This window comes from Amblyomma maculatum, chromosome 1, assembly GCF_055883805.1.
Source record: "Amblyomma maculatum isolate TAMU_Amacu chromosome 1, ASM5588380v1, whole genome shotgun sequence".
Lineage (NCBI taxonomy): Eukaryota > Metazoa > Arthropoda > Arachnida > Ixodida > Ixodidae > Amblyomma > Amblyomma maculatum.
This window is the reverse complement of record NC_139344.1, coordinates 70,617,254-70,630,747: the sequence shown is the minus strand read 5'-3', so window position 1 is coordinate 70,630,747 and position 13,494 is coordinate 70,617,254. Positions and strand designations below refer to the sequence as shown.

The 13,494-nt window shown below is 43.1% G+C and overlaps 1 protein-coding gene across 4 annotated transcripts in view; it reads left to right on the top strand.

The window, feature by feature from the left end:
• The window catches only part of LOC146202765 (phosphatidylserine lipase ABHD16A), a 116,321-nt gene that overhangs the window by 22,796 nt on the left and 80,031 nt on the right, over positions 1-13,494 (top strand). For all 4 annotated transcript variants that reach the window (XM_084588319.1, XM_084588320.1, XM_084588321.1 and 1 more), the window contains exons 5-10: positions 45-130; positions 218-288; positions 2,186-2,281; positions 2,470-2,543; positions 7,774-7,814; positions 7,903-8,007. In XM_084588319.1, coding sequence (XP_084444445.1) covers positions 45-130; positions 218-288; positions 2,186-2,281; positions 2,470-2,543; positions 7,774-7,814; positions 7,903-8,007 — 473 coding nt within the window. The remainder of the gene's footprint in view (positions 1-44; positions 131-217; positions 289-2,185; positions 2,282-2,469; positions 2,544-7,773; positions 7,815-7,902; positions 8,008-13,494) is intronic.

The following is a 13,494-nucleotide window of genomic DNA, read 5'->3' as shown; positions in this document are numbered from 1 at the left end:
GACTGTATGATTTGCTGAATTTTTGTAAACCTTCTTTTTTCTAGGCATTGGACGGATTGCCAGTTCAGACTATGGTCAATTCTTGCGGGCCCTTCAGGCTGCTCAAGAAAATCTAAGCAAAGAGTCAAAGGTAGAATTGTTCAGGATTTCTTTCTTCTTTTCTTTCGAGACCTGTTTCTTGTTGGTGCAAAAGGATTTTTTTTTTGCTTTCTTCTAGATGGAGCTTGCCAAGTATGACAGTGAATTCTATGCCTGGCCAATAGACTTTCGCTGGAATGACCCCCTTGTGTGAGCATTGAAATTTTTTTTTTTATGTATGCGTTTTTCCCCAGTAATTTGACCATTAAGTTTTTCATAAGTTGATAGAATGCACCGGGCATTCTGCCAGGAAATTATATTTGGCATTTCCAACAAGAGCGTACCAAGACAATGAGAATCTGGGCCGGTGGAGGGATGAGGTTAGTTGGATGGTGAGGAGGGGAGCAGGCCTTTCGTTGGATATGTGCCTGCAGTGCAAAAGCAGTCTTGCTTGTTCAACCCTCTTTTCCAGGGTGTTAGTTTTTGAGGCTAATCTCAGTACTGTTTGCACTTGGTTTTGACTGCGTGCAGCATGCAGAGGCTCTGAGAGTGGCTTCTTTGCATTTGTTTTTTTACTGGATATATGGTCATAATACAACATTTTGGGCGAGTTGCGTTACATACATTCATTATTACAGCGCAAAGATGGCACAGAACAAGAGGAGGACACAACAGCGCTGCTGTGTCCTCCTCTTGTTCTGTGCTGTCTGCGCTGTAATAATGAATGAGTATATGGTCACCTGTACAAAACATTTAAAAATAAATTTTCTCTCTCTGCTCTCCTGCCACACACGGTACGTACCAGTGGTTTGTGACATCGGAACAATGATAGTAAGAGATTTCGCCATGCCAAAACTTTATATAGAAACTGAGGGAGAGCGCACACATTCGCACCGCCGCTGGGCGAGGAGGCGCCTGCTTCTTCGAGTATGTTCCCGCTCGCCCACCATTGTTGCCCGAGGAAACTAACTCTGCCTCGTGTCGCCGGCGTGCGCGGGCTGTGCTGTTCTCACTTCCGACGCGCGGGAGTCTGCAAGCAACCACGTAGCAGTGATGGACGCAGGCTGCTCGCCCCGTGTCTTTTTTCTTTGTTCTGTTATTTTTTTCCGCTCTTAAGCACAAACTATTGTAGTGCCATGTTCCAAATCGAAAGTAGTGGGGACTGTTACGTTTGCCATGTAGATGCGTCGTCGACGCTTAAACGCAGCCACTTTGTATGAACTGCGGTCACTCATTGCTATAGTAGATGTTTTTATCGTTCTGAAACTTGCGGGGTTCTGCCGAATGTCCATTGATTCAGCACTAGCTTATAGTTGACACCGCGAGTTGGTTATATCAAGGCCAACCACTCCGACATGTTCGTTACATGGAGTTTTCAGATCCACATACTTCTATGGGGGCAGCGTTGTGGAATTGAAAAACTTCGTAAAAATTCAGGAATTTGCTACATAGTCTGTTACATAGAGGTTTAACTCCAGTCAGACATGCTAGTCTAGGCCACATAGTCACTTTCTTACAGCTTGGTCAGGTGGGGAGTTATATCTATGTTGGGTGGTCTTTTACATAGGGTAGTAGCTTGCTACTGTATGCTGATGAGTGTGTGTGAGGTAATACTAAAGGCACAAAGTAGGGAATTTATGACTGAGCAAAAGTGTATGTACACAAATGAGAATCTGCAAGGGGAGCTGCAGGTGGGAGGCATTATTGATGTTGTGTCATACCCTTAAAGGCGGACCTTAATTGCACCCCCAAATTTTGAGTGCGGTAGTTGTTTGGCACTGAGAGTTAACGTGACATTTTGTTTGCCTGAATTTATTACCCCTCTCCCTCTGGCGGATACATTTGAAATAAAATTCCCATTGAACCATAGGACCAACGTAGATGCTGGCTAGTGTTGTGACAACAACCATGCATGAACTTTACACATAATCGAGGATTTGTGCACATTAGCTCCACAGTTGCCACTTTTTCTGCCCGTTTTTTACGGGGGAAACAAAAAAGCCAGTTGTTAGCAAGAAGAAAAATAGCTCATTTGTTGAAAAAGTGAAGAAATTTGGGAAAAAATTGGGAAAAAAATTTTTTAATTTCTTGCCTTTTTTTTTTGCAGGGACAAGAGCAAACCACGGGTAGAAGTAGAAAATCAGCCACTGAAACGAGGCAGCTTTTTTTCCACTTTGCGTGCCTTGCCATGTGAAGTGTTGAGGTAAGCCTTACACTGTTTGCATGCCTGCCATGCTTTTGTATTTTATAGAGCCTCTATTTTAGTTTGTTTGCAGTTTATATGTGCATATTTAGGAATGTTCAGTCCCTTTGCTGCTTAAATTTGTCAGGCTGGGGATAAAGGTGGTAATGGTGTTTGTGTGCATGAGCCTCATTATATCTTATTTTCAGTTACATTGCAGTGCACACATTTGGTCAAAGGATGATGTACCCTGGAACACTCCAGGTGCTTCAAGCAGCTGTTGGTATGCAATCTTTGCTTTCATTTCAAAGTTTGACATGCCTTTTTTTTGGGCTGTCTTTTTTTTTAAAGTTGTGTGCACCCTCCATATTGTCATTCAGTCTGAAATACTGCCAGGATGAATATAGGACAGACCGGTGCATCTGTAATACCAACACCAGTTTTCATATTGAATCTGTTCTGAAGTAAGTCATATTAATTATGGTTTCTTTTTTACTATTTTATGCAGCAGATAAGTTAGGTTTCCCAAATATCATTTTAATGAGGGATGAGCCGAAGATAAAATTAGTTTCTGAAACGTTAATGTATAAGGACTTTTGTGATGACAATGGCAATGTCAGAAATGAAGTTATTGATGACAGCCGTCCATCAATGGTTGTTTTATCTTTTACTTTCTAGTCACTTATCCCGATATTTAATTCATCCTTCTGATTGATAAAAAAAAAAAAATCGCCTCTGCTTTCTATTGGGTTACAGGCTGTTGGCTCCTTTCTTATTTATGTCACAACGAAGTCAGTCATTTTCCCTATATGTGTTTGCTGAAACAAACTAGTAATCATTCCAGACCTTCAGTGGCCACAACGCAAAACACGAAGCTTGCAAATGGGACAAATGCGTAAAGTCTGCCGCATATACGAAACAAGCATGCCCCTCGTTGCATTCATTAAACGATCAAGAAGCGGCTGATATACAAAAAGTGGAACACTCAGAAGTCACCTTGCTTCGTGTAATTTATAACAGAACATATACTATCACGCTTCTTTTGAAAGCGGATATTCACGCAAAGGTCTTAAAGCAGAGGAAAAGAATAGACTACTCAAAATGTCAATTTTCTTTTCTGGCCTTCAGGGCCGCAAAGCACTTGATCACTTAGTACTTGATCAAAATTGATGCGTTCTACCAAGTCACTTATGATAGACGATATTGCAAGATCTGAAAGCCTAGACTGACCGACCGTAGATCTCAAGTTAGTTTTTTACTTTAATTTGAAAAAGTCCTCTCAAATGATACCACAGACACATGTTGTTAGGAATAGCCAATTGTTGTGGAGAAACCCTATAAAATCTCACTCCATAATGAATGTGAGGAAGTTTAATGCTGCTGAACTATACTCGTAGTCAGAGGCTTGCTACTCTTCGTCTTATCCACAGGCATGCTGCGCATTTTCACCTTTTCACCGAGTACAGTGAAGGTTTTTTAATTCGAACCTCGTTAATTCAAATTTTCGGATAATTCGAGCGGCACTACTTGGTCCGGCTGAGCTCCATAGAGGTCTGGGTACAAAAAAGCCTGTTACAAAAAAGTGCGGTCCCAGCCAACGGCTATGAAATGCTATGAGGTTGGATGGGCACGCGCGCTAAGGGTTACCTGGGAAAAACTTCTTTCTTTTTTTTCCGTCAGCCGTCAACAACAGCACTGGGTCAGCCGCGATCATGATGCCGGCTTTTAGCATTGTTTGCTTCAAAAAGCGTCTGCTGCTATGGAGTGTTCCACTAATTGAGTAGCAGTAGACGGTGCCCACCCCAATCGCCCATGGAATGATAAAGTGAACGTACTGAAGACGAAGCTTGCACAGCACTGGCACTCGGCCAAGTTCCCCCCCCCCGCCCCTGCTAGAGAAAACGTCAAAAAGTACACACCTTGATGCTATCGCTGTGCAGCATCTTGGCGCACTGCCAAGAAGTTCGTTGTGGACAGTGACGGCATGATATAGTAGGATGCCATGCCTCGATGCAGGGGAGGCAGGCGCGCTCCTAGAGCGAAATTGAGAACGGAGGGACGCGCTAACGACACCTTTTTTTTTTTTTTTTCGAATTCTTGGGCAAAAATCGAAGGTGGTTGAGTTCATTATGTGAGCCGGTTCGTTAAGCAAGTAAATACGGTAAATTTACCGTAATGCATGTGGTTCTTGTCAGTTTTTTTTTTGAGGCCATTCGATAATTCAAACACCGGATAGTTCAAACTTTTTCCCAGTCCTATGAAGTTCGAATTAACGAGCTTTTACTGTATTTGGTTTTCATTTCACCTTCAATTTCTCGTGATGTACAGCAAAATTGTGCTTTTCTATAGTTCAATTAACTTTTACATATCTTTTTTTGCTTATTCTGTCTTTTGCATTCAGTGTATATTGTTGTTGACATCCTGTTGTGAATTTGGTTACTTGCCCATCGCACATTTTTTGGCCAGCTTGTTACATTAAAATTGCAGCTCCTGTGGTATATGGTGTTTACGACTTAGTCACATGTACATGTAGTCAAGCAGTGTTTAAAATAAACCATTTACACTGTCCTTTCAGCTTTACTTTAAAGGGACACTGCAGCACTCTGCGGAAATTTGGCTTTCAGCAGAAACCCACATTTTTTCATGCTATGAACTTGAATATCAGATTGAAATTGAACAGAAGAAAGCAGAAATAGCCTTTTTTTAGCAGAAATATGCAGCCTGCGCAAATGGGCTCACTGCGGGTCGCGCCGCCGCCGGACCGGGGAAGCTGCCGATGCAGCTCCTTCGCTGTGCTGTGTGCTAATTGTAGCTTTCTGTGGCTTTGTGAATGTCATTATGGCATGCCATTTCCACATGAATGACCATCGGGATTTTCACGCATGTATCCGTACCAGATGTGCCCACGAAGGTTGCAGCACTTGCGTTGTGGGAAGCATAGGTTTGGCATGAAAACTTGCTTTGGTTAGAGTAAGGCGTTTTGAAAAGTAGTGTGTGTCATTATTAGCAGAAACTACATGGCCCTCAGGGAAACCTCGGCGCACATATTCCTGAGAAGGAAGGGCAGCAAAAATGCCCTAGCCGACTACCTCCATCTCGGGCCTCCCGCCCCGCCCGAAAGGTAATTGTTGTGAAAAATGCATCCAAGACTTGGTGTACCAAATCCTGTTCTTGAGTGCCAGTCATGGTATCTTGGGGAAATGAAGAATTTTATAGAAAGGGTGATAGCAGACGTAGAGAACCTTTCCCTTTTATCATACTCTCACAGTACACGTTTAGTGAATTGACGGCTGACGTATGTTGAAAGCCAAGCTGCAGCTCCTTCGCACCCATACCTTCATGAGAAAACCATGTTCCAAAATGTGTTTTCTTACAAGAGTCTCATCGTTTTCATTTCCAGCTTAATCTGCATCCCCAAAACATGACAGGACTGCATAAAATGATTAAGGCAGGAACGGGTGCAAAATCACAAGCAACTGAGCAACTTCGATGATTGCTTGCTTGGACGCATCGAAGGAAACCTCGCTCTGTGTGCTCCTTACCTGAATGTGCCTATACTCAGCAGAGCGGTACACTCCTTATTTTCTAATAATGCTCCCGTAAGGGTTCCACAAACTTATCAGGCACGTGTCGTGCTGGAAAGGTTCTCTCAAAGCCTTCACAACCTAGCTGCGACACAGCAGTGGGTTGTTCCTAATCATCTACTAGTTCGCAAAAATCATTAGTGCGTGCTGCTGATGAGTTGTTCATGTTTAGCACGGGAGCTGTTGCGTGGAGCTTTGTTGCAAAAAAAACAAACGAGACACTAGAATACAACCATGCACCGATGCTGCCTGCCCGTCCCATCGCGAGGTTGCATTCCATGAACGGATCGCAGTCAACGCTAAATGCAACGGTTCACGTACAATCACAGTGATGTCACGGCGGACGGAGAAGCGACGTTTCTCTCTCCATTTTCCTCCTCTGTAGTAGTCACGCGGGGTGCGGGAAATTTGAATTGCGCGCTTTCAGGCGGCGATTGCACAGGTGTTTTATGCATAGTCGAAAAAATAACTTCACAGACGTGATCAAAAAATAGTCTACTTCAAAAATCTATAGTAGTGGCACTTTTGAAAACCGCTGCAGTGTCCCTTTAATGGGGTGTGACTGGTTGTAATCTCATTTGATGGCAACATTATACCAACGGGGCTGTATAACTTAGTTGAGCTCTGTTGGTATTTGGCTGTGCTGCTTTGAAGCATGCTTCATGTGCTGTCAGAGTAGTCATTAGGAATATGGGTGAGTAGTACTTTTGGTTTCTCCCATACAGCAGTGATCGTATCAGCAATGGTTTTAAAAACAGGAGTGTTATACTGATTAAAAATTTGTGTAATTTTGTTTTTATTTTTAAAAGAAAAGAAACAGAATGGTGTTGTATGGTTGTATAATTTGACTTGGCGGTAGTGAAGTGCTTGCTTGTGCCCTAGTACTTACTGTTAGCGTTTCCTGTCTATCCCGTATATATATATATTTTTTTTTGCACATTTTGACACGGTGATTTGGCAGCTTGCATCAGTGTACTGTATTTACTCTTATAATGCTCACACCTTTTTTTTGCGGAAAATTCATGCTAAGTTGAGGGGTGCGATAATTATGCAGGGAAAATTTTCGAGCAAATGTTTTGGAGCGCTAAAAGCAAATTTAAATAGGTGCGAATCGGGATTCTTAGGGCAGGTATTGTAAATATAATCAAAACATTACTTTCAAGCAGAACTTACCCTTGTTATAAAAGTACAGGGTCGCTAAAAGCACAAATTGCTAAAGCACTTTATTTACCGCACAAAGCCTCATCATCACTCCCCGTGTTCGGTGGTATAATGCTCACATCAGACCATACAGTTCTACTCTTGATCAGAGACTTGATCCAAGTCCGTATTGGAACTGCAATTGCTGTCTCCAGTAGCGCACTACGCAGAACTCGGCGTCGAAGTGCCTGCTGGCAGCGCAGTTGCAATGCTGTAGCCCATACTTGAAAGCTTTCAGCTTAAAAGCAGCTGTATAACTTGCGTACCGCCCCACCGCGATGCGGCACCAAGAACACGGTAGACGGTGGAACAAAGCAAGTAACACGGACGGAACGAAAGAACAATGACAACAAGACGTGGAGACACCTCGCAAAATGGCGACAACTATGAGCACATGTACGAGCATTACGGAAAAAAAAGACGAGTATAACTGATAATGATGATGATCTACTCGAGCGCGCTGTCGCTGCCTGGTAGCGCGTGCACACAACGAGGCCAGCTAGGTTCAGTAGTGCTGCAAAGGTGGCGCTTGTTACTACTAGCAGATGACTCTCGCAGTGGTGATATTGGTGGTGCTATGATTACGCGAGGAAAAAAAAATTCAGATTTTTGACACCCAATGTTGGGGGTGCGAGCATTATGCGAGTAAATACGGTAGTTGTTTTGTAGCACTGTCGTGCTGGTAGAGTTTTGTGCAGGGCAATCTATAATAATCTTCATTTTCTACAGCACCCATGCTCATTCAGGGTAGGGCAAGACTGATCGAAGAGGTAAGAAAACAATGTTCTTGTCCTTGCATAGTTTTCTTTGACTTTGCAGTCAGAAGTGTGGTATGTCACGTGACTCCATTTGTTTCAGCATAATGGCATACGGCACAAGTTGCTGACTCGTGACGGGAATGAGATAGACTCTGTGTTCGTCGACAGAAGGAATTCCACACTCTATGAAAATGGAGACATCCTGGTAAAGTTCCTCATAAGTTTAATACCTGTGTCATTCTCACTAAACTCTAATCAGCCCTTTTCATTAGTAGAGCCCCTTTATAAAGTAGAACCTCGGTGATACGAATCTCGGGGGTCGCGAAAAAATTCGTATCATAAAAACGAACGAAAATAAGTATGCAGGAGCATGGGGAAGGCAGTCGCGCAGATTTGTTTACGTCCGAGAAGGCTTATTACGGTCACACGGTCACAGCTCGCCACTCACGGCGCACACAGCGGGACAGGCAATTGCGACGTACCAGCCGCGCGGCACTGCAGGCTGCTCGCGATGCGTACAGCGAGACTAGTGGTCGTGAAGTCTACAATGTGCAGCCCATGCGCGCGTGCTGCCGCTTGCACCGCCGACTACTACTCACGGCCACGTGTCACTGCAAACCTTTCGCGGCATGGAAAACTATCGCGATTCTTGCGAAGTGCGATCCGCCCGCCTCTGCGAACTTCTCGCGGCGTGTACAGCATGACAGGAGATAACGACACGTGGCGGACCGCATGACGCCGCAAACTGCTCGCGCGGATCGTGATCGCGGAGCCAGCGATGTTCAATCCGTGCTCACCCACCTCTGCTAGCTATGGCAGACGTCTGCGGTTTGTCGGCCATACGCCTCTGAAAGCTTTTCGCAGCTTGAGGCCGACAGAAAATCGCAACATCCCAACTGCTCGTGATGCGTACATACAGTGCGGCTGGCTATTGCGGAGTCAACGATGTGCGGGCGTTGCGTAGTGCTCAAGGTTACAGTCGCACTTCGCGCGTTCGTATCATCTGTTGTGGCATGGGAGAGTGTTCGGACCATCCAGAATTTTGCACATTGTACACAATGCACTCTGGTCGGGGAATTTCGCGAATTCGTATCATCCCGAAATTCGTATCAATCGGATTCGTTTCACCGAAATTTTACTGCAGTAAAGTCACTGGGAGGGGCAAAAATGTTTACTATATCAGGGTCTTTGCTGTTTCATTTGTTGGTGATTACATGGTCTTGAAAATGGGGTCTGGTAATTAAATACCTGTTCACTGAACACGTCTTGTTGCTTCATGAAAAAAAAAAAAAAAGAATCTTTAAAATACCTTCCATTTCTTATCAGTTCTTGCTATTTTTTCAGTTTAAGGTTTTTCTGTTTACGTCAATTATGGAAGTACCTCAAGCATGAGGGCAATGTGGTCATGAATACAACCGAGTTTGATTTCATGTGAGAACCAAAGCTTTACATGAACACCTGCTGCTTCTGTCTTTTAAAAGGCAATAGATTAGAAATGCGCGTGGGAGTAAAGTGCTGTTAAAACTCGCACGCCGTGCCCCTAGTTCTTTCCACCGCTGCTTTGTGCTTCACAGTGCTGCAAACATTTGGCCGTTTCTTTCCTTGCCTATTTCTCACTGCACTTTTAATCATTTGCTTTCTGAGCAGACCACGGCACCTTCTTTCCATGTTTGTAGACAGCTTTACTTTTCTTTTTTTGCACGCGCTGCACGCTTTCCTTCACGACTTCGAGCTTATGTAAAGTTGGCTTCTCCTGAGTGCTGTTGAGCCTGGAAATAAAGCCATTTTTAGCACTTGGCGTTTCCTTTAAAAAAAAAAAAAAAATATTGCCTCGTCATTTAGTGGGAAGTCGTTGCTGTGGACAGACACACTTTACTATAACTGATTTTTACCAAAAGACATCTTTACAATAAAGGGGGGAAAAATGTACAGTCATCTATGGAAGATGAACCGGGACTTAAGTTTAAGTTTACTACATCCAAGTTTACTATCGCGGGGTCTTACTGTACTAGAAGGGCTGCCTTATACCTGCAGATTTGAAACCTTACTGTCTGAACCTTACAATCTTATCAGACTTCTTACATCCCTTGGCTACAATTTCCTTTCCTTGTAGCCTTTTTAATCACACTTGCAAAGGCCACCAGTCTGTTCAGGACATGGCATACACTATCAAAATTTGTTTCCTTGTTTATTGTTTAAGGTAGACTTCATAGGTATTTTCCCTAAAATATGCTGATTTATTTCTGTAATATTGTTACCCAGGTTGATTTCAAGCCTTTCTAAGCCATTAAATATGGCGGTATATTTAACTGGCTAATCTTTTATTTAGTCAATCACTGGTTCATTCCTAGGGTTGACATTATGCCATCTTTGATAAACAACTAGGTTGAGAGGAAGTCAAGTAGATAACAATAGTCAATAACAGAAAAGCTGCATTGTGGGCTGCATTCAAATGTTGATAACAAAGAAACCGATTACAAACAACACCGCAGTGTAAACAGCAGTGTTCAGTGGTGTCCCTGTAGAGTACGGTAATATGTCTATGAGGAGGTGCATGAGTAGTATTTGTGTTTTGAATTTTGATTACATAGTTTGTCAGATCACTTGGTTGAATTCTGGAATGCCTAACATTTGAATTCATGAATAAAACGCTGTTCTAGTTATCAACAAATGAATGCTCATACGTTCTATATGGCAGTGTTGCAAAGACAATGCTAATCTGCACCATATTGCACTGTTAAGCTAAGGGGCTACTTTTGGGGAAAAAAGATGTTAAAGGGAGATACAAGCAGGTAATTAGTGGTTTGTTATAAAAAAAAATTTGTCATAATAATAATGGGAGAAATATATTTATAATTCTCTTATTTGCAAAAAATGCAGTAAATATGAATTTGATACTGAATTTGATACTGAATTTGATACTAGCTGTCTAACTTTAGTTTGTTCCAAGGGGAACTGCTTCCGCTTTTCTATGCTTAAAGACAATCTGGGCAATGAACCAGAATGCAGTAGACTCTCGTTAAAATGAGCTCAGTTGAGGTGAATTCTCAGATGATAAACAATGTAATCCCATTGCTTGGTTTCCCCTAGAACGAATTGTAAAGAAAGACAGTCAGCTTAAGACGACTTGTTTTGTGCGTGCTTAGGTCGAGATTAACTCTCGTAGTGACCGTGAACCAGGGTGCTGCTACGCGCTGCTGTTCACTGGACTTTCGTGTGGTACAGTGAAGGAAAGGAAATATATGACATGGTTCTGCACAAGAAAGTGCTCCACCACAAGACGGCTTCTGCGCACCTTCCCACAAGACTAGGGAAGCTATCTTGCAGAATTGCACTTTCTTGCCGGTGTGGAAAGGGAGGGCACCATGCCTGTGCTGGCAGAGATCTGGTATATAGTCTGATCTTGGCATTACACGTCCGTCACATGCCATGTGCTGCCTCGCACAGAGTGAAAGGTGCATATGCGCAAAGTGCCGCTTGTTGACTGCAGGCTTGTAAACTTTGGGGCTTATTTTCAACTGATGTGGCGTTGCTATGCGCATTATGTGGCGCAGTGACGGCCAGGTGGCAGCATTATGCATATTACCTGTGGCACATAGAAAAGCGCAAGGTGTTCCTGCTGGTGGCATTGGTAACAGCTGTTGTAGAGCGAGGTGAGAAAAAGGCTGCTGTGCTGGTCACCTAAGCAGTCAGAGCGAAAAACAGAGCAGAAACCAGAAACAGAAAGCAGCCACTGCGGGGTACAGTGAGAAAGATGAGAAGGCAGAAATAAACTAGATCAGTGCCATTTGCCAAGCCAGGATAAGGAGGGCTAGTTTCACTCTGTCTTTGGCTCAGTTTGTGCATGGTGCTATAAATGTTGTATTTGCTATTGTTGTATCTCTAGGATGCTATTCTGTAGATTGTTTTCATGTAGCATATATTTGTGCATACCTGGCATGTTCGCAGATGTAGCTTTTAAGGGCACCTTTGTTCAGAAAGAATTCTGATGAGACAAACAGATTGTCTGATCCCTTCACATGTGTACTGATTTTGGCTTTTAAATTTGTGCACGTACACCATGGTTTCTTTTTCCTCTTTTTCTTGGTGACATTTCAAAAATACTTTCGACCCTTTTTAAATGGAGTTTGCATATTTGGAAGTGCTGGTTGTGTTGAAATATTTCTCAGGTTAAACACTATTCGTGACTGTGGGTTTGTCACTGCTTACCTTGAAAGATAATAATATGACAGTGTTATTCTGTGGAAATCCCTGGCATAGGTGTGACTGGAAAACCTGAATTGGTCGAGAGGGATTGTGGCGTAGTCATGACACTACTGATATAGTGAGGTTGCTTAAAAGGAAAAAGAGATAGGTGGTCAAGTGGTGGGGCCAAACCTCTGACCTTGGGAGCCCTCCTTTATGGTGTCCCCCTCATAGCATTAGTTGCTTTGGGACACTGAACCCTATTAACTAAATGGATCTCTGGACCTTTGAGCCACTGGGGCAAGGTCGTTCGCCTGGGTTAAAAAGCAGTATGTTTTGGCAAGAAGCATGTCGATGTCTGTGAAAGGGTGTTGATGTCAATGACCATAGGGACCTCCTAACTCTATCGCATCATACTCGTGAGGTCAACGTAAGTGTCCCCCGATTGTTTTCTTTTTTTGTGTGTGTGTGATGTGTGATCAAGTCATAGAACTAATGTCCATGAAAGCTTGGAAAGAAGGCCATTTGCTAGTGGTTTGTAGACCGCATCACGACAAACCTTTCATAAAGCCTTTGGCCTTAGTTGTCTTCCTTTGTCTTTATTGGGTGATGTAATTCCAGCTGGCACTGACAGCTGATGTGCTGTGCTTCTGGCTTTGAAGCATGGTGAATTTGTGGTGGAGGTAATGTTAAGGTGGGGTTTGTCTCCCAGAGTGACAGAGGCCAGGTAGGCTTTAAGAAGAGGCATGCACGAAAAAGCAGGACATTCAATACTTCAGGCTTTGCTTCTTCCTTTCACAAGAGGGCGATAATGGCGGCCACTGCCCTCTTCACATTATCTGTGTGGCTGTGCACTCTTCCTTGTTGGCCATGCTTCTTGCGCTGCTGTGGCAGTGCACAGGGCTCCTTCTGTTTTATTAAAAATAGGCATTTAGTTTGTATACTGGAGGCTTAGTGCGAGACATCAGCTTTTATAAAAGCTCATATTAACATATTAATTTTAAAATCAATTAACAGGAAGTTTTTGTACCTTGTTTGTTTTAAAACTGGGAAATTTGCTCAATTTATGGTAACCAGTGACAAAAATTTTCAGGGCTAATACCAAAGCAGGATTTTCAAGCTAAATCTTGCTACTTGAGCAGTCTATTTAATTGCAGCATTTACAAATGGGCTTGTAATACTACTGTCAGTGTAATACTACTGATAGTGATCGAGGTGATTCGGATCGAACTCTATGCAGCTCCACCTACACAGCCAATTCACTCGCACTTGAGCTCGATCCTGCTTGACCCTAAAGTAGTTCCTCAGGTAAAAAGTCGAGGGTGCTACCTTCATGCTCAGGAAACAGTGAAATGCAAAACAAGATTTTTTTTTTTTTTTTTTCATCCAGCGTTGCTTGGTTTCCAGAATCCTGTTTAAACAATCTGTAGTACCCACCTCGCAGCTGGCTGATGTACTACATGTACAGCTGATTGATATTTAATCTCCTGTATTACAGTGAAACTTC